This window comes from Anomaloglossus baeobatrachus, chromosome 5 (genome assembly GCF_048569485.1).
Source record: "Anomaloglossus baeobatrachus isolate aAnoBae1 chromosome 5, aAnoBae1.hap1, whole genome shotgun sequence".
NCBI lineage: Eukaryota > Metazoa > Chordata > Amphibia > Anura > Aromobatidae > Anomaloglossus > Anomaloglossus baeobatrachus.
In genome coordinates this window covers 69,187,476-69,207,976 of record NC_134357.1, presented here as the reverse complement: position 1 = coordinate 69,207,976, position 20,501 = coordinate 69,187,476, and the positions used below count along the sequence as shown (strand labels likewise).

Sequence of the window (20,501 nt, the reverse complement as noted above, 5' to 3'; positions counted from 1 at the left end):
GGAAGAGGGCCCTGCCCTTGCGGGCTTACATTTTAAAGAATTTTGGGGAGGAGACAGTAGGTGGGGTGTAGGTTGGGCGGCAGCTCCGCACGGTGGTGGTGAGGCAGCTCCACACGGTGGTGGGGCGGCAGCTCCGCACGGTGGTGGGGCGGCAGCTCCGCACGGTGGTGGGGCGGCAGCTTCGCACGGTGGTGGGGAGGCAGCTCCGCACGGTGGTAGTGAAGCAGTGAGGTCATTGAAGGTTATAGGTGTTTCTGAACAGATGAGTTTTCAAGTTCTGTTTGAAGTTTGCAAGTGTAGTAGATAGTCTGACATGTTGAGGCAGCGAGTTCCAGGAGACTGGGGATGCTCGGGAGAAGTCTTTGAGTCAGTTGCGAGGAGAGCAGGAGATCTTGGGAGGATCGGAGATTGCGTTTTGGAGAGTAGTGAGAAATTAGTTCAGAGATATACGGAGGAGATAGATTATGGATGAATAGCGGCGACGTATTCTGCAAATATTCGCGAAGCCGAATATTTGAGGTATTCGATCATCCCTAATCATTATTCATTAAACCAACAGCTATTCATTTTGTATAAGGGGCTGTAGGTGTTGTATTGATGATCTGTCTACTATGAATGTACAAAGCAATAACCCTAGTGTGTATTATCAGCTTGGAGCTCATAGGAAAAACATATAATAAGCCAAAAGAATGATAATAATAATAATAATATAAAAGAAACACTACTTTACCCATTGCGAATAATGTAATAAACATTTCTTGTGAATTCCAGCTCATTAGTAGATTCCACGCAAGTGTCTAAGAATATGACCATGGTAGGATCGGACGTGTGTACAGTGATTTGCAGATATAGATACTGATTGACCTCCACATTGTATGGATATTCATTCACTGATTGTATAAAGCTTGAGGACTGGAAGAATATTAATTCAGCAGTAAACAGGCCATACTGGACTAACGTGTTCTTTATCTTGACGTCTGCAGAGTACATGCCTTCCACTACAGTTTCTTGGGAGAGCCGACATTTCACTTTTAGACAAATGTTTCTTTTGTAAGTATAGATTGTGTCAGATGAGTCAGTGACCAGGGTGTTTATATAACTTATTGTATCATTTTCAACCTATAAAAAAAAGAAAATAATTTGTAAAAATGAAGTATTTACATACAAGGAGATTATCCTGTTCTTCTCAAAATGGTATTACAAATTAGATAGTTGGATAGATAGATAGATAGATAGATAGATATATAGATAGAGTGGCTTAACCCCTTCAGCCCCCAGCCTATTTTGACCCTAAAGACCAGGCCATTTTTTGCAATTTTGACCAGTGTCACTTTATGAGGTTATAACTCTGGAACGCTTCAACGGATCCTGGTGATTCTGAGATTGTTTTCTCGTGACATATTGGGCTTCATGTTAATGGTAAATTTATGCCAATATTTTTTGTGTTTCTTTGTGAAAAAAATGGAAATTTTGCGAAAATTTTGAAAATTTTGTAATTTTCAAACTTTTAATTTTTATGCTCGTAAACCAGCGAGACATATGACACAAAATAATTAATAAATTACATTTCCCACATGTCTACTTTACATCAGCACAATTTTGGAAAAAAAAAAAATTTTATAAGGAAGTTATAGGGGTTCAAAGTTTATAAGCAATTTCTCATTTTTACAATAAAATTTTCAAAGCCACTTTTTTTAGGGACCACATCACATTTGAATTGATTTTGAGGGGCCTACATGAAAGAAAACACCCAAAAGTGACACCATTCCAAAAACGGCACCCCTCAGGCTACTCAAAACCACATTCAATAAGGTTATTAACCCTTCAGGTGTTTCACAGGACCTAAAGCAATGTGGAAGGAAAAAATGAACATTTTACTTTTTGCTACAAAAATGCAAATTTAGCCTCAAATATTGAATTTTCACAACGGTAGCAGGATTAAATGGACCTTAACATTTGTTGTGCAATTTCATCCGAGCATACCGATACCTCATATGTGGCGGAAAACCACTGTTTGGGCGCACGGCAAGGCTACGAAGGGAAGGCACGTCATTTGACTTTTTGAACGGAAAATTAGATGAAATTGTTGCCGCACCATGTTGCGTTTGGAGAGCCTCTGATGTGCCGAAACAGTGGAAAATCCCCACATGTGACCCCATTTTGGAAACTAGACCCCCCAAGGCATAATTATAGATGGGCAATGAGCACTTATAACCCTCATGTGCTTCATACATTGAGCCGAAAAAACAAAAAAGTACTTTTTTTTCCACAAAAATGTTATTTTGGGCTCAATTTTTTAATTTTTACATGGGGAACAGGATAAAATAGACCCTAAAATTTGTTGGGAAATTTGTCCTGAGTAAGCCGATACTTCATATATGGCGAAAAAACACTGTTTGGGCGCACAGCAGGGCTTCGAATGGAATGAGCAATGTATTTTATCAGGGACCTGGTATGTCAATTTTATATTTGTGTTGTGTAGGTTTTGTCAAGTCGCCGTCTTTGTCATGTAGTGTGCCTCAAGTCACCGTCTTTGTTGTGTAGTGTGTGTCAGGTTACCGTCTTTGTTGTGTAGTGTGTGTCAGGTCACAGTCTGTTGTGTAGTGTGTGTCAGGTCACAGTCTGTTGTGTAGTGTGAATCAGGTCAGTCTTTGTTGTGTAGTGTGTGTCAGGTCACCGTCTTTGTCGTGTAGTGTGTGTCAGGTCACCGTCTTTGTTGTGTAGTGTGTGTCAGGTCACCGTCTTTGTTGTGTAGTGTGTGTCAGGTCACCGTCTTTGTTGTGTAGTGTGTGTCAGGTTACCGTCTTTGTTGTGTAGTGTGTCAGGTCACCGTCTTTGTTGTGTAGTGTGTGTCAGGTCACCGTCTTTGTTGTGTAGTGTGTGTCAGGTCACCGTCTTTGTCGTGTAGTGTGTGTCAGGTCACCGTCTTTGTCGTGTAGTGTGTCAGGTCACCGTCTTTGTTGTGTAGTGTGTGTCAGGTCACAGTCTTTGTCGTGTAGTGTGAATCAGGTCACAGTCTTTGTCGTGTAGTGTGTGTCAGGTCACAGTCTTTGTTGTGTAGTGTGTGTCAGGTCACCGTCTTTGTCGTGTAGTATGTGTCAGGTCACCGTCTTTGTCGTGTAGTGTGTCAGGTCACCGTCTTTGTCGTGTAGTGTGTGTCAGGTCACCGTCTTTGTCGTGTAGTGTGTCAGGTCACCGTCTTTGTTGTGTAGTGTGTGTCAGGTCACCGTCTTTGTTGTGTAGTGTGTGTCAGGTCACAGTCTTTGTCGTGTAGTGTGTGTCAGGTCACAGTCTTTGTTGTGTAGTGTGTGTCAGGTCACCGTCTTTGTCGTGTAGTATGTGTCAGGTCACCGTCTTTGTCGTGTAGTGTGTCAGGTCACCGTCTTTGTCGTGTAGTGTGTGTCAGGTCACAGTCTTTGTCGTGTAGTGTGTGTCAGGTCACCGTCTTTGTCGTGTAGTGTGTCAGGTCACCGTCTTTGTTGTGTAGTGTGTCAGGTCACCGTCTTTGTTGTGTAGTGTGTGTCAGGTCACAGTCTGTTGTGTAGTGTGTGTCAGGTCACAGTCTGTTGTGTAGTGTGTGTCAGGTCAGTCTTTGTTGTGTAGTGTGTGTCAGGTCACCGTCTTTGTCGTGTAGTGTGTGTCAGGTCACCGTCTTTGTCGTGTAGTGTGTGTCAGGTCACTGTCTTTGTCGTGTAGTGTGAATCAGGTCACAGTCTTTGTCGTGTAGTGTGTGTCAGGTCACAGTCTTTGTTGTGTAGTGTGTGTCAGGTCACCGTCTTTGTCGTGTAGTGTGAATCAGGTCACAGTCTTTGTTGTATATTGTGTGACAGGTCACAGTCTTGAGGCTATGTGCCCACGGGAGCTTGCTTCTGTGGAATTTGCAGTGGAAAACCTGCAGATTTATCTGGATTTTCTAGATAATTCCGCAGGTTTTACCATGTACAGACACTTTCCATGTTATCCTATGGGACATGGGGAATGTCTGTGTCCACTATGTGGCTGCGGAACATGCTGCGGATGTCCCGCAGCCGCACGTAATTGAATGGCAATTCTTCCTGCGGAATTACCTGTGGAATCCCCGGCCCTCCGCTATGGAGATATAGGCCGGGAGATCCGCAGGTATAGCCGCATGTTTCCCGCAGCTATTTCGCTGGAATCTTGCAGCTAAAAAATAGCTGCGAATGCCGGCGGGCAGCTGCGGGAAATATCCGGCCGTACCTGCGAATATATCCAAAGGTACGTGCTCCCGTGGGCACATAGCCTTAGGGTGCTTTACACGCTGCGACATCGCTAGCAATCTCATTGGCTTTGTAACACGCCAGATCGCGCATGCAATCTGCCGAGATCGCATGTGCGATCTGGCGTGTTACATCGCTAACGATGTCGCAGCGTGTAAAGCAGCCTTTTGTCGTGTATTGTGCCTCAGGATTTTTAGGTGGGCTATATCAATTTAGTACCCGGACGAATGATAGACTTTGAAGCAGTCACTCATACAAAGTCCGGGTTTGTCGGGACAAGTATCGCATAGATACTTGCTTTCCCGCCTCACCCCTTTTTTATAGCACACCCGGCACCTTTTCTGCGTTGTTCCTCTTGCGGTGGTTTGTGGTACCTCACCAGGAAAATGTTGCCCTGGTACCACACGGGAACCTTCAGTTCTAGAGGTAGTAGGAACTGCTGCTGCTTCTTCTCCTCCTCTTCCAAAGATCATGGTCTTGATTACTACCTCCTGAAACTGAAGGAAGGTGTTGGTCTGGCCTGCACATCGTGAGAGCACGAAAGCATTGTATAGTGCCATCTGCACGATGTGCACAGCCAGCTTTTTGTACCACACCTTAGCCTTCCGCATGGCACTATAGGGTTGGAGGACTTGATCAGAAAGATCAACTCCTCCCATATGTTTGTTGTACGCCAAGCCACAGTCCGGTTTGCGAACCTGTGCTGACGTACCTCGAACATTGGTTGCAGAGGTGCCGGGACCATGTATTGTGGTTAAGAAAAGGACATCCCTTTTGTCCTTGAACTTAACTACAACCATGTTGTCGCTACATTGGGCTCTGCTCTCACCTTTTTGGAGCAGCTGCCCAATTAGCGTAACAGGGAGGACCTTCTGGTTTTTCCGGATCGTACCGCAAGCTGCGGTACCTCTGGAAGAGAGGGATTGGAAAAGTGGGATGCTTGAATAGAAGTTATCAACATACAGATGATAACCTTTATCAAGCAGTGGGTGGATCAAACTCCACACAATTTTCCCACTCACCCCCAGAGTAGGTGGGCATTCTGGGGGTTGGATCCGCGTGTCCTTGCCTTCGTAAACACTAAAGCTGTGAGTGTACCCTGAGGTACTCTCGCACAGCTTGTAGAGTTTAATGCCGTACCTTGCCCTTTTACTGGGCAAGTACTGGCGGAACTTCAGTCTCCCCTTGAAGTGGATGAGGGACTCATCCACACAAATTTCCCTCTGCGGAACGTACACTTCAGCAAACTTTTTGCTAAAGTGTTCGATGACCGGACGAATTTTGAACAGTCTGTCAAAATTCGGGTCATCTCGGGGAAGACACTCCAAATGCAAAAATCTGTGGATAGCCTCAAACCGTCTGCGGGTCATAATCATACCAAACACTGGAGTGTTGTATAAAACATCAACACTCCAATATTGGCGAAGTTCAGGCTTCTTCACTAACCCCATGTGAAGAGCCAGACCCCAGTACTTCATCATTTCTACTGAATCCGTTGGGGTCCAGCTAGAATATGATGAGCGAGGTTTTTCGGCCAAAAATTGTTGGGCATAAAGATTTGTTTGCACCACCATGAGACTAACGAACTCTTCAGAGAAATAGACTTTGAAAAATTCTATTTCTCTAAGGTTGTTAGTATCAAACTGGATTCCTGATTGGGGAGTAAAATCAGGAATCCGAGGTGCAAAATTTTCAGGGACTGGGGTCCACTCCCGATCACTAGTGCTAGGTTGGGGGTCACTAGCACTAGTGCTGGGCTGGGCATCACTCACACTCAGCGCCGGGTCTTCTCCACTGGGCGCCGGGTCTTCTCCACTGGGCGCCGGGTCTTCTCCACTGGGCGCCGGGTCTTCTCCACTGGGCGCCGGGTCTTCTCCACTGGGCGCCGGACGATTCTTTCTACGATGTTTTCTTGGTGGTTCCTCGGCACTGGAGGAGGAAGAGGACTGGGACGAACAAAGGAATGTGGGGTCATCTCCTTCGCTATCAGTCTCGGAGGCAACAATGGCATATGCCTCCTCGGCTGAATACAGCCTCCGAGATTTGGAAGACTGGGACATCTTATGTGTGGTGTGTGTATGTGTGCAAAAAAAACTTTATTCAAATGTAGAAGTGTGTGTCTATGAACAGGAAAAGACCTATAAAAAAAAAAAAAAAAAAAAAAAAAAATTAGAATTTTGCAAAAAAAAAAAAAAAGTTTACACGAGCACCTGCAACTGACACTAAGCCCAGCGTCACACGTGTGAGAGTTTCGCATCGCATCACCTTGCACAGCCGCCGGCTCCTTGGTAAGAAGCGTGCAGCAGCATGTATTTGTACACGGCTGCACGCTCCTGCCCGGGAAGCGGGCGGCCGTGCAAGGTGATGCGATGCGAGACTCTGAGCAAGAACATGGGGCAGCGGTGGATTGGGGGCGGGTGGAGGGAGCAAGGGGGTCGGCAGCAGAGATGGATGGGGGAGGGGAAGCAGGCACTGGCCTGCGATTACAGGCAGTCTGCGGAGTGGGGCAGCGGCGCGGTGGCAGCGGCGGAGCGGTGGCAGTGATGGAGCGGGGGCAGCGGCGGAGCATGGGCAGCGGCAGAGCAGCGATGGAGCGGCGATGGAGCGGGGGCAGCAGCGGAGCGGCGATGGAGCGGGGGCAGCAGTGGGGCAGCGGCAGAGTGGCGATGGAGCGGGGGCAGCAGTGGGGCAGCGGCAGAGCGGCGATGGAGCGGTGGCAGCGGAGGGGCAGCGATGGAGCAGGGGCAGCGGAGGGGCAGCGATGGAGCGCGGGCAGCGGAGGGGCAGCGATGGAGCGCGGGCAGCGGAGGGGCAGCGATGGAGCGCGGGCAGCGGAGGGGCAGCGATGGAGCGCGGGCAGCGGCTGAGCGGCGATCGAGCCTGGGCAGCGATGGAGCGCGGGCAGCGGAGGGGCAGCGATGGAGCGCGGGCAGCGGAGGGGCAGCGATGGAGCGCGGGCAGCGGAGGGGCAGCGATGGAGCGCGGGCAGCGGAGGGGCAGCGATGGAGCGCGGGCAGCGGAGGGGCAGCGATGGAGCGCGGGCAGCGGAGGGGCAGCGATGGAGCGCGGGCAGCGGAGGGGCAGCGATGGAGCGCGGGCAGCGATGGAGCGCGGGCAGCGATGGAGCGCGGGCAGCGGAGGGGCAGCGATGGAGCGCGGGCAGCGGCTGAGCGGCGATGGAGCGCGGGCAGCGGAGGGGCCTCGATGGAGCGTGGGCAGCGGCTGAGCGGCGATCGAGCCTGGGCAGCGATGGAGCGTGGGCAGCGGAGGGGCAGCGATGGAGCGCGGGCAGCGGCTGAGCGGTGCGGGGGCCTCGATGGAGCGCGGGCAGCGGCTGAGCGGCGATCGAGCCTGGGCAGCGATGGAACGTGGGCAGCGATGGAGCGTGGGCAGCGATGGAGCGCGGGCAGCGGCTGAGCGGTGCGGGGGCCTCGATGGAGCGCGGGCAGCGGCTGAGCGGTGCGGGGGCCTCGATGGAGCGCGGGCAGCGGCTGAGCGGTGCGGGGGCCTCGATGGAGCGCAGGCAGCGGAGGGGCCTCGATGGAGCGTGGGCAGCGGCTGAGCGGCGATCGAGCCTGGGCAGCGATGGAGTGTGGGCAGCGGAGGGGCAGCGATGGAGCGCGGGCAGCGGCTGAGCGGTGCGGGGGCCTCGATGGAGCGCGGGCAGCGGCTGAGCGGCGATCGAGCCTGGGCAGCGATGGAGCGTGGGCAGCGATGGAGCGTGGGCAGCGATGGAGCGCGGGCAGCGGCTGAGCGGTGCGGGGGCCTCGATGGAGCGCGGGCAGCGGCTGAGCGGTGCGGGGGCCTCGATGGAGCGCGGTCAGCGGCTGAGCGGTGCGGGGGGCCTCGATGGAGCGCGGGCAGCGGCTGAGCGGTGCGGGGGCCTCGATGGAGCGCGGGCAGCGGCTGAGCGGTGCGGGGGCCTCGATGGAGCGCGGGCAGCGGAGGGGCCTCGATGGAGCGTGGGCAGCGGCTGAGCGGCGATCGAGCCTGGGAAGCGATGGAGCGTGGGCAGCGGAGGGGCAGCGATGGAGCGCGGGCAGCGGCTGAGCGGTGTGGGGGCCTCGATGGAGCGCGGGCAGCGGCTGAGCGGCGATCGAGCCGGGGCAGCGATGGAGCGTGGGCAGCGGAGGGGCAGCGATGGAGCGTGGGCAGCGGAGGGGCAGCGATGGAGCGTGGGCAGCGGAGGGGCAGCGATGGAGCGTGGGCAGCGGAGGGGCAGCGATGGAGCGTGGGCAGCGGAGGGGCAGCGATGGAGCGTGGGCAGCGGAGGGGCAGCGATGGAGCGTGGGCAGCGGAGGGGCAGCGATGGAGCATGGGCAGCGGAGGGGCAGCGATGGAGCGTGGGCAGCGATCGAGCCTGGGCAGCGATGGAGCGTGGGCAGCGGAGGAGCGGCGATGGAGCAGCGGTGGAGCGGAGGCAGCGGCGAGGTGGTGCGGGGTCAGTGATGGAGCGTGGACAGGGGCGGTGCGGGGGTGGGGGGAACAGCAGTGGATGAGTTGGGCAGCAGATGGGGGGCGGGGTAGCAATACTTACAGAGAATCGCAGGCTGGCTCGGCGAGGATCACGGCGGCAGGCACGGCGAGGATCACGGCGGCAGGCACGGCGAGGATCACGGCGGCAGGCGCGGCAGGCATGGCGAGGATCACGGCGGCAGGCACGGCGAGGATCACGGCGGCAGGCACGGCGAGGATCACGGCGGCAGGCACGGCGAGGATCACGTCGGCAGGATCGCTCTCCTCAGCTTCCCCGGATGGAATGAACCTGAGGTGAGCGGTCACCGGCAGTTCACCGGAAGCCGATTCACTGTGATTGGAGGGTTCAAGCACGAGGACGATCCCTCCAATCAGAGCTGGGGGGGTTGAAACAAAGGTCAGCCAATGAGCAGTGCTAGAGAAGCACCGATCAGGGCTGGATTGCAATGTTTCAGCTATGTTTATTAGCTGAAACATTACAATGCCTGTGATTGGCTCATTGTCACAAATCAGCCAATCACAGGCACCGTAGGTCCGGGGTGGAGAAACCACGCCTCGGGAGGTCAAGTAGAGGTCCCCTCCTTCTAGAATATGGTGGAAAATTCCACCGATTGCTATTACCGGGACCACAGTGCCGCGATTCCGCCATGACGGATCTAGCCGTCATGGGTCTTTAAGTACCAGGGCACCATGACGGCTAGATCCGTCCAAGGTCGTGAAGGGGTTAACTACAGTCCAATGTGCCCTGATGCAAAATTTGGACCTGCCCCTTCCCAGCATGTTGGTTAGATGTATAGGTCCCTGTAGCTTTCTAAATCCTATAAATATATGTGTGCACCTCCCCCTTCATTATGTAGTAATGTTACCTATCCAGTACTAATGTCTTGTATCTGGGTCCCTTCCTCTTAAAGCGAATTTGTCACCATGTTTTTGTTATCCTATCTGAAAGCAGCACTGTGTAGCGACAGAGACCCTGATTCCAGTGATGTGTCACTAACTGAGCTGATTCCTGACATTTTTATTAAGTCACTGCTTTCTCTGCTGAAGATTTAACAGTTATTTGAATTTGTAGCTCTATAACCACACTGATTGGCTGCTTTCATCGTATGCACATTGTATACAAAAATCTGCCAATAAGTGGTGGGGGAAGGTTATCCAGAGCTCATGAATGTACTTGACTACTGGGTAGCAGGTCAAATAGTCCTCTAATCATAATCTCCTGCTGAATAAATAATGATTTAACTACAATAAGCAGCCCTGTAAGTGTCACATAGCTAGAATCAGGGTCTCTGTCTCTACATTATTCTGTTTTCAAAGGTGAAAAAACCTTGTAACAAATTCCCTTTAACTCTAAAATGCATGACATCTGAAAGGCCCCCAATATGCATTGTTGGGTTAAATACGCCCTCATCCTAGTATATATGTACCCATCCTAGGCTCCCTCTTGTGAAATATGTCACCCATTCTGCTTTATATGTCCCCATACTAAGTTAATTCATAGTAAATATGTCCCCTATCTTGGTTAATATGTCCCCCATCCTGGTATATATGTCCCCACCAAAGGCCCCATCCTAGTAAATATGTCCCCCAACCTGATATATATGTCTCCATTCTGGTGTATACGGTATGTCAGCCATTATTCTGGGCTCCTTCTTGGTATATATGTCCTTATCATAGGTCTATTCCTGGTATATATATCCTTATTCTGGGCTTCTTCCTGGCGTATATTCTTTTACTAGGCCCCAGGATAAGGATATATACTCATTTATCACACATTTTTTTATTATAGCTTTTTTCATAAAAAAGAACTGAAAAAACATGTTTGTAATTATACTTTAATTTCTATTTGTGTGCCTGTGCACTACTGTTTATGGGTGTGTCATTGATTTTGATTCACCCCTTGTGTTGAGTCATGTTTATGAATGCTTATTTGTGCATAAATGCACATGCCTTCTTTGTCCATATTCAGCGTGTATGCATCGTTCTCTGTACATCTCTAAATTATGCGCATGTGCAATAATACTCTGACTGTGATTACGCTCAAACTCAAAGCATTTTTAACTTGTCATATCCCTCCTGGGTCATGTTTACAGAAGCTTTGAAGACCTACAACTTTATTTGGATGTTACGTTGGTTTGATCCTTCATGCAGCTCATAATCCTTATGCCTCTACACTTGATAACTATATACTATACTTAATGATGAACTTTTATATTTATGCGACCGTAAGCCTTATGTTTTGCACTCCTCAAGAAAGGTGTAAATTACACGTTGCGACATTGCAAGCCGATGCTTGCGATGCCGAGCGCGATAGTCCCCGCTTCCGTGGCAGCAGCGATATCTTGTGATTGCTGGCATAGCGAATATTATCGCTACACCAGCTTCACATGCACTCATCTGCCCTGCGACGTCGCTCTGGCCGACGACCCGCCTCCTTCCTAAGGGGGCGGGTCATGCGGCGTCACACGGCAGGCGGCCAATAGGAGCGGAGGGGCGGAGATGACCGGGACGTAAACATCCCGCCCACCACCTTCCTTCTCATTGCAGGCGGAATGCTGGTAAAGAGATGTTCCTTGCTCCTGGAGCTTCATACACAGCGATGTGTGCTGCCTGCTGGAAAGAGGAACAACATCGTACCGTCGCTTCACCGGCATTATGGAAATGGTGGACCCTACACCGATGATACGACAACGACGCTTTTGCGCTCGTTAATCGTATCAAAAAGGCTTTACACACTATGATATCAACAGCGACGCCGGATGTGCGTCACTTTCGATTTGACCCCACCGACATCGCAGGTGCGATGTCGCAGTGTGTAAAGTACCTTGAAGTCTCAGTCCAGTCCATGGAGGTGATACACATGAGGTGCATTCCATATCTTAGCACATTGGTACTTTCTTCATTTAACCTTTATATTGGTGCTTATATGCTATGGCGGTGGTTTGATGTATAGATCCTTGTATCATTCAGTCTCTATTTATTAAGCATGATATTCACTAAAGTTTATGTAACTGGACTTCCTTAAAAAAATGTTTTTCATTCACCACATTCTACATATACCAATAACCATATGGGATATGATGGTTTCTGTACAGACTTTCTCTATTTATGGTTTGCATCAGCTTCAAATTGTTTGCATATAATATCTTCTCAGGCATTTCTATTGTGACCCATGTTTTTCCAGTTCCGATAATGGGACTTAAGCTGTAATATAGGCAAGTCCGGAGGTTTTGTTCTCTTGCCTATTAGGCTTTTAAAAGTTTTTATTATATTGTGGTTTGTGACCTAAATAAACATTTACTATTTTAAGGTGATCTTTTTTGTGGCTTACTTCTTTTCTCATATATGATACTTAATTTGTTCTGCTAGGCCTTGGGTGATCCCTTTTTATAGGTGGTGTCCTATTCTGGTTATATACCTCCACAATTTTGTGATTGTAACACTTCCATAAAATATGAAGTGTTTATTCTGATCTGAGCTGCATATCAACACTACTATATGTCATGATCTTTCTTTATTTTCCACTATTGTAGACACAGGGTGACCTCTGTTCCACTATTTAGCAGTTCAGAGAAAGGAAGTCATGAATGACCATACAGGAATCCTCATAGTTTATAAGAGCTACTGAATACAGAAGAGTCAGAGACAGTTCTGGACCACGTGTGATGACATTGTGAATAGACTTGGTTTTGGAGCCCAGGTTAGTGCCACACTCTGACACATGGAAGACGCGTTCAGACAAACCGATGTCTTGACGCATGACAAATATACAAATGTCGCGGGCGGAGGAGGGGACGCTGCGCTCACCCACTGCTCGGGTCCGGCTACTGCTGCTGCTGCTGCTGCTCGGTGGTGGCTCGAGCGGTGGGCCGGATCCCGGGGACTCGAGCGGCGTTCCTCGCCCGTGAGTGAAAGGGGGGTTGGTGTGTGGTTTGGGGATATTGTCCGTGACGCCACCCACGGTTGTGGTGAAGTTGTGACACTACCGCTGCTCTGGACGGGGATCCCGGGAGCGATGAGAGGGAGCAGCTTGGATGTTCGTTCTCCCCTCCATGGGTAGGGGGGGTTGGCTGTCCCGGGGCCCCGGTGAGGGATTGGGGATGACAGGCGGGTTACGGGGCCTGGTGAGGTGCAGGGTCGCGGGGGCAGCGCTGTGCCGCATGGCACGGTGGTACTCACTCAGCCAGTAATTCACTCGGAGCCTCTGGTCAAACAAACGGCTGGATGGACGGGTCCCACAGGCGGCTGCGGTTGTCCTCTTCCAGTAGGTTGATGGTGACTGCCTTTCCCTGCACCTGTGTTGTGTTTACGGTTCCAATGGCTTCCCACCGGTAACCCGCTCCCCAGCTTGGATGGATGCTGAGGGAGCCCCTTTTGCCCGCAGGCTCTGGCCCTGGGAACTGTAGCCTTGGCGGTGACTGTGTTTCCCTTTACGGTGTGAGCTGTTGCCTTCAATCGGGTCTTGACTGCTGGGAAACCCCGGAGGTTCCCGTCACTAACGGATTTGACCGGTTTTACGGCGACTCCTAGCCTGGTCGGGGTCCGTAGGCCCTGCCGAATGGTGCTGGCTTCTCTTCACTCCCCGATCCGGTACCGGCGGGTCACCGCCCTTCCCCGGTCCGTACAGTTCACTCCAATCAGCCTCTCCTGCAGACGGTCACCACCGTCTGCCAACCACGGTCAGTCTCCTCTACTACCACTTCACTCTCCAAAACTGAACTCTAAACTGACTCCTTTTCCCGCCTCTAGGACTGTGAACTCCTCGATGGGCAGGACCAACCGCCTGGCCCACCCCCTGGTGTGGACATCAGCCCCTGGAGGAAGGCAACAAGGATTTGTGTTTGACTTAGGTGTGCCTAGCCGGGGTGTGCGGTGTGTTGGTGTAGTACCTGTGACGTCCTGGCTTGTCCAGGGCACCACATTCCCCCTTAGTAAAATGCAGACCGTCCGCGGGCTGCCCGTCCATCACTGGTTTTATTTTTGTTTAACTGCAAAAGAGTAAAACGGTAAAAGACATATAAAGACATCATAAACATTTTATAACGGTACGGCTTCTGCTCTTCTCCCACCCAAACAACCTGGCCCTGATGCTGCCCCTAAGAAGCGGGCAACACTACTTGACCCCAGTCCAGCACCAAGTTGCCCGAGCGGGTTCTGTCTCTTTCAGGGGACCCGCGTCCATGGGGACCCCTGAACCCCCGGAGGATCGCCACCGGTTATGGTAGTGGCGGACCTGGGCCATCCCTTTCCTCCAGGCCCATCCTCCCAAATCAGCCTCTCCGGAGGCGGTAACGGTTTCAAGCCAAAAACATTTTTATTTACATTCCACTAAGTTTGTGGTTGCCCTGCAAGTTCTCGGGCTTGTCCGTAAGCAGTTCCTTACGTAACGGTTGCAGATCGTCCCTACGGGGACCACAGTGCTTCGTAGCCAACGGGCTACCACAAACAAAACTGTAGGGTCCTAACGGAGACTTGCCGTAGGGTCCCAACGGGGACTGTTAGTTGGGTCCCAGGGGCCATCCACAACACCTGGCTCCGGTACAGCTTCCCCCTGCAGCTTTCCCACAGTCCACCATCGAACAGCACGAGCCCCCAACGCCACCCTCACACAGGGGTGACACTGTCCCACAGGACTCCATTTTCAGCTGCCGATGATGCGATATGACTGCTCCTCCAACCGGACTCCTTAGCCTTGAGGGCCGTCTGGAACGTCAGCAGAGTCCCAATGGGGACCAACAGCAGGGTACCGGGAACCGCTACCATGCTCTAACTTTTCTTTTTTTAATCAGCAATCCCGCGGCGCAGCTGCCTTTGCTGCCATGCCCGGTGCGGAGCACTTGCTCCGGTTCAGACGGGGTGGGGAATGGGCCCAGCCGGAGTCCCCCTGTGCCGGCTACGACCGGTACCTTTGGTAATGAAGGACCCCGCTGTGACATGGCCTGCTCTGCCTCCTTGCAGCTGCATCCCCGCCGTGCCTCAGCCGAGGCCGGGTGTCTGGGAGCAGTCAGCGGGACTCGTGGTGCTGGCTTCTGGGCGAGGGTCGCTTCCGCTGCGGCCGGGCGGGCTGCCAGGGCCGTCGTCCTCTCCGTCGCGGCTGGGATGGAAGCCGGGACAGGTGCCAGGGCGATGGTAAAGGTAGGGCCCGGGGGCCGCAGGTCTGGGCCCTCTCCCACAGATGCTGCGGGCTCCGCTACCGGTGGCAGGGGTAATGGGTCGGTCGGGGCGTCGGCCTCGGGCATGGGCAGTGAGGGAGGTAGCGTGGTGGACAGCAGCAGGCCGGGCCCCTCAGCCATATCGACCGATCCTTCGGGGACATAGGGGCGTGGGTCGCTTACTCGCTCCTCTGAGACCACCTCCACTTCGGATGCCCAAACGGTTGCGGCCAGGCCCTTCATCTCCGACGTCCACTTCGCCAGGATGAAGTGGACTTGGGCCGGGAGCTCCTGGCACATCTTGCTTCTGGATCCAGGAACGTGTTTCAGCAGAGTCCTGGCGTCCCTGCACGCTGCAGCACTAGTTACATGCGACTGCTCCTCCAGCGGCTCCGTCGGGCGTAGACATCTTGTTTCCGTCCCCCTTAGTCTTTTTCTGGCTCCTCCTCTACAGAGGCGGGGTTTCGGTTTTCGTGCCTCCACTGCTCGAGGAGACGCTGGAGCGGCGACTTTTCGCGCCCAAAATGGCGGCTTCTCAAAGTTTTCGGCCGGACACCTCCGGCGGTCACAAGACGCACCTCTACCAGATGACAGAGCGGTAAGATCCTGTTCGTGATGCCAAGTTGTCGCAGGCGGAGGAGGGGACGCTGCGCTCACCCACTGCTCAAGTCCGGCTACTGCTGCTGCTGCTGCTGCTCGGCGGTGGCTCGAGTGGTGGGCCGGATCCCTTGGACTCGAGCGGTGTTCCTCACCCGTGAGTGAAAGGGGGGTTGGTGTGTGGTTTGGGGATATTGTCCATGACGCCACCCACGGTGGTGTGGACATCAGCCCCTGGAGGAAGGCAACAAGGATTTGTGTTTGACTTAGGTGTGCCTAGCCGGGGTGTGGGGTGTGTTGGTGTAGTACCTGTGATGTCCTGGCTTGTCCAGGGCGCCACACCAACAACAGTGCAACAGGTAGGGGGGAGACAAGGGACACAAGAAAAAACAGTGGTGCTCTAGTGAGAGGGGTAGATGGAAAACTCTTATCCTCACTTGTAGCTGACCCTACACTCCTAACTAGGCCCTATATATTCTCCTCAACTGTTGCCAAACAGGAACCTGAGACCCTAAGAAAAACCCTATAGTGGTCCTGGCTAGTGTGTTGGCTGGTGGAAGACGCTAGCTCCACCGCTGCACTAATACACACAGGGAAATGAAAGCCGAACAGGGGAAACAATAAAGGATATAGTGGAAATGCAGGAACAAGTCTTCACAGGTCATTTCACCAATGCAGCCAGAGAATAAAATGGCTTTGTATCTTCAGCAGGGATTGCTGGATAACACTTCTATTTAAACCTGAAGGGCATTACTACAAAGCTACTGCAGCTGACATACTCAGCTAGAGATTGCTAGAGAAGCTGCCAGCAGCAAAATTGACATTAAGGCTTCTTTCACACGTCAGTGATTCTGGTACGTTTGTGCTTTTTTTTAAACGTACCAGAATCACTGACATACGCAGACCCATTATAATCAATGGATCTGCTCACACGTCAGTGATTTTTCACTGCACGTGTCTCCGTGCGGCATACCCGCGTGTGCGTGATTGCCGCACGGAAACATGTCCATTTTTTTCTGGCATCACTGATGTTCCACGGACCACGCAGTGGTGTGGTCCGTGAAACACGTGCCAGAAAAAAACGAGCTTTTAAAATAAAAATCATTTTTACTCACCCAGCGTCCAGCGATGTCCTCTGCAACCCGTTCTCCCTGCTGCTTCTGAGCCGGCTCATTATTGTCGCGCATATTCATTATGCGCGACACAGCCGACCCGGAAGCAGCTGCTGCGGGGGTCACCGCCGGCCGGATGCTGCACCGCGGGAGCGATCAGCACCATGGACACAGGGAGCGGGCGCAGGTGAGTTGTTTTCTAAGTACAATCACGGGCCACGGAGAACGGAGCCCGGATTGCACTTAGACAACCCACGTTTTCCGTGAATCACGGCAAACGCAGGGACATGTGCGTGTTTTACACGCCAGTGAAAAACGTCACTGTTTTTCACTGACGTGTGAAAAGGGCCTAAATGTGTAGGTACTAAAGGAAACAAAACCACATTTAAATGTGGATAACCCGATGGATATGAGAGCCTGCAGTCCAGAAGCTGTCACTAGTATCCAAAAACAGAGAGTCGACCGTGACAGTTATGCACCCCTTTTCTATAGCCTATACTGTATATTTAGTCACCTTCCATGTAAAAACAGAATAAAAATTGAGCCATGAAGAAAGTCTTGTTACAAAGAAGAATAATGCCTCAATAGAAACTCTGTTTTAAAATTGGGGAAATTGATAACACCCCATGTGTGAGCTTGGGCGGTTAATTCTTAGAGCAGTAGCCCCTTACTGCATAATGGCACTGTTGAATATATTTTGTACTTTCTTACCTGTTTTATAGTCAAACATCCATCATAATTTATATTAAACTCAAGCCAATCTGATACAACTTGGGGACGGCACTGAGGATCATTCAGAAATACTTGATCTGGAGAATATTCCAATGATTGAAGAAAGCTCAGGGAGACCCAAACCACCATGTAGTCTGAATAGCATGAAAGACTGACTATAAAAAGAAATATAAGAAAACATTTAATTTAAAGCTTATTTTCTGACATGTAAATACTGAAACAAGTGTAAAGAAATTAATTTGCCGTTTATTGGTCAGAACATACATCTACAAAAAGTAGCCAAAATTAAGAGGGCATTGGAATAGAATTAATATTATTACTGTCATTTTCAATTCCTGAAGATCGACACATCATCTTAAGGTATTGTGAAGTTCACTGCTTGAATTGCAGCTGCATCTACAATGGTTGTTTTGCCGGCCAGGTTTCCAGATGTCAGTGAGGAAAAAACTAAGGCCTCTGACACACTCACGTGAAAATCACGTGAGACACGTACTTACCCTGCATGTTGCGTGTAGGTAAGTATGTGTCTCTGGTACGTGTGGTCCACATGTGTTCTCCGTGTGCTATCCGCGATAACACATTGAGAATCGGTAATTTGCATACTCATGTGGTCCTTCCTGCTGTCCGTAGTGCTGATCTTCGGCTCCAGCCATGCCGTCTCCTCACTGCTGCTGCTGCCGGCTGCAGTGAAGTGAATATTAAATTAGTATAATGAGCGGCGGTCGGAAGCAAGAGACAGCAGCAGCAGAGACAGGAGTGCTGGAGAAGGTGAGTAATGATTTTTTTTTTTTCTCTGACATGTGTGTTTTCTCCGGCGCGTGTCGCATGGGACCGCATCCACACTACATCCGTGTGATACGGGTGCGGGCCGTGTGACACCCGTGCTGCCGGAGCAACACGGACATGTCAGCGTTTTTAAGACACAGAGACACGTAAGTACGGAATGGACACACGTTCCATTCCAAAATACTTACGTGTCTCCTAACCATAGGGATTACCTAGGTCCCCCTGTGCACGTGTCTCCAGTCCGTGTAAAAAATGGCACACAAGGACAGGTGAGTGTGTCGGAGGCCTAAAACTGTTTCTGATTTTTTTTCTTCAAATTTTCATTTTTCTTAGTATACAATAAAAAACTCACGTTTCTGCTTTCTCTATTGTACTATAATTATATTACCACCATGATGTTGCCCCCCTGTTCGATCCATTAGGTACATATAGTCCTACCATAGCTGTGATAGACCTGATTTCTCCCATAACTAGAGGCATTTGCCAGCCCCAGTTCAGTGGAAATCACCGTTGTAGTGACGTAAGACTTTGGGGCAGGGCTGCAGCTAGGTTTTCTATTTATTACAAATTACCTATTCAGATAGGAAGAGGACTGAAACTCTAGTGGGGCATATTTGAAGTAGCAATTCTAAAAGTCAATATTGACCCTAAAAGGGTCTATCACATTTTCTGCTGCAAATTCATGGTAAAATCCGCGGTAAATGCATAGCGTGCACACATGGCCTTAGAAGTAAAAGAAAGCAAAACAAACTCAACAGACACAAAGTTGAAACTTTAGGCGGTTAGAGAAACTTACAAATTTGTACATTTTTAAAGACAGACTAGAAAGACATCTACAATCAAAACAATACCAAAAACCTGTAATGAAAACTGTACCTTAAAGGGGTGGTCCACTACTCGGACAACCCCTTCTCAATTAATATGTTTCACTCCAACAAAATAATAACACTTATACTCACCTCTGGTAACAATGATTTTCCAGTGATGATGTCACTGCATCTCACGTGGATCAGCAACATTGATATGTCACATGATCTCTGCAGCCAATCAGCATTGGCTTCACTGTCCCATTCTTCTGCTGTAGTTGACATCCAGAGCTGATCTCTCCTTAATTCCAGATGTCTTGATTTGTCTAAGGTCAATGTCACGCAATCCCTGGGAGAGGAAGTGGAGACACCGCTGGAACAGTATAAATGTTATTATTTTGTTGGAGGGAAACATTAAGATTGGAAAGGGGTTGTCTGAGTGGCGCACAACCCCTTTAAAATAGAAACAAATTAAAAATAATTGTATATAAATATATTACCATTTTGATTGTTGGTAAAGGTAGAGTAGTATGTTGCAGAGAATACTAAGCCTGATTTTTTATCAGAGCTTGAATACACAATGCTGATCCTGTTTGAAGAAGAGAAGAAATCTCTAGAACTTGTACTGCAGAGATCTCCAAGAAGAGTTGATTGAAGAGGAGTTCCATCATAAACTGACAATGATGATGCTTGGCAGGACTGAGAATTCTTCATTCTGGTCATAGGAAATTCGGCAAAAAATACAGTTTAAAAAAATAAAGTATTGATTTTTTTTCCATGCACTAAAGTGATACTAACGAAGATTCATGATGCCTAAGTATGATTTACAGACCAGCTACACTACAGTGCATGTATTAATCTAAAAAGCTGCAGAGCTGTATAGAAAACCTACTTTGAAAACCCCTTCGGGAACTATGGATGCTGGGACTATGCATTTCAGAAGAGGAGTTCAAGGTAAGTTCCAGATGGCTTCTGCCTGTCCTGTCCTCCTTGGCAGACAGTTCTTTCCCTATGTGTGTGACTCTAGGGGACATATCTCTGTGAATAATATTCTGAGTTGCAAGGTCCATACCTACATGTCAGGTTCCCTTTAAGCATTTAGGTAATACTAACATATATTCAAAATGATTATTTCATATTTACCAATTCCTAGGGATTAAAAAGAGAATAATAACCACCAACCACACAATTTCTAATATTCTACAATGCCAGTAACTTAAAATGCAAAAAGAGAAATGGCTTGTGATTGTTCCAAACAAAAATAAGAATACTGAAGCTTGGAGTGTTGTTACACTCAGTCTAAAGCCTGCTTTACACGAGACGATAGATTGTGCGATAGCACAATTGATCGTACCCGCCCCCGTCATTTTTGCGTCACGAGCAATTAGTTGCCCATGGCGCACAAACTCGTTTAACCCCCGTCACACGTACTTACCTTCCGGACGACCTCACTGTGGGCGACGAACGTCCACTTCCTGGAGTGGGAGGGACGTTCGGCGTCACAGCGACATCACACGGCACACGGCCAATAGAAGCGGAGGGGCGGAGATGCACGGGATGTAAACATCCCGCCCACCTCCTTCCTTCCATTAAGCCGTTGGG

At 50.2% G+C, this 20,501-nt stretch overlaps 1 protein-coding gene across 1 annotated transcript; it reads right to left on the bottom strand.

Annotated features, from left to right (window-relative positions):
* Positions 1–726: 726 nt before the first annotated feature.
* LOC142312636 (CUB and zona pellucida-like domain-containing protein 1) lies at positions 727–19,613 on the bottom strand. The gene is made up of 3 exons (XM_075351633.1): positions 19,400–19,613; positions 17,287–17,462; positions 727–1,119 (listed from the first exon to the last, which is right to left on the bottom strand). Exons 1-3 carry the CDS (start codon positions 19,611–19,613, stop codon positions 727–729), a joined length of 783 nt encoding a protein of 260 aa, XP_075207748.1.
* Positions 19,614–20,501: the final 888 nt, after the last annotated feature.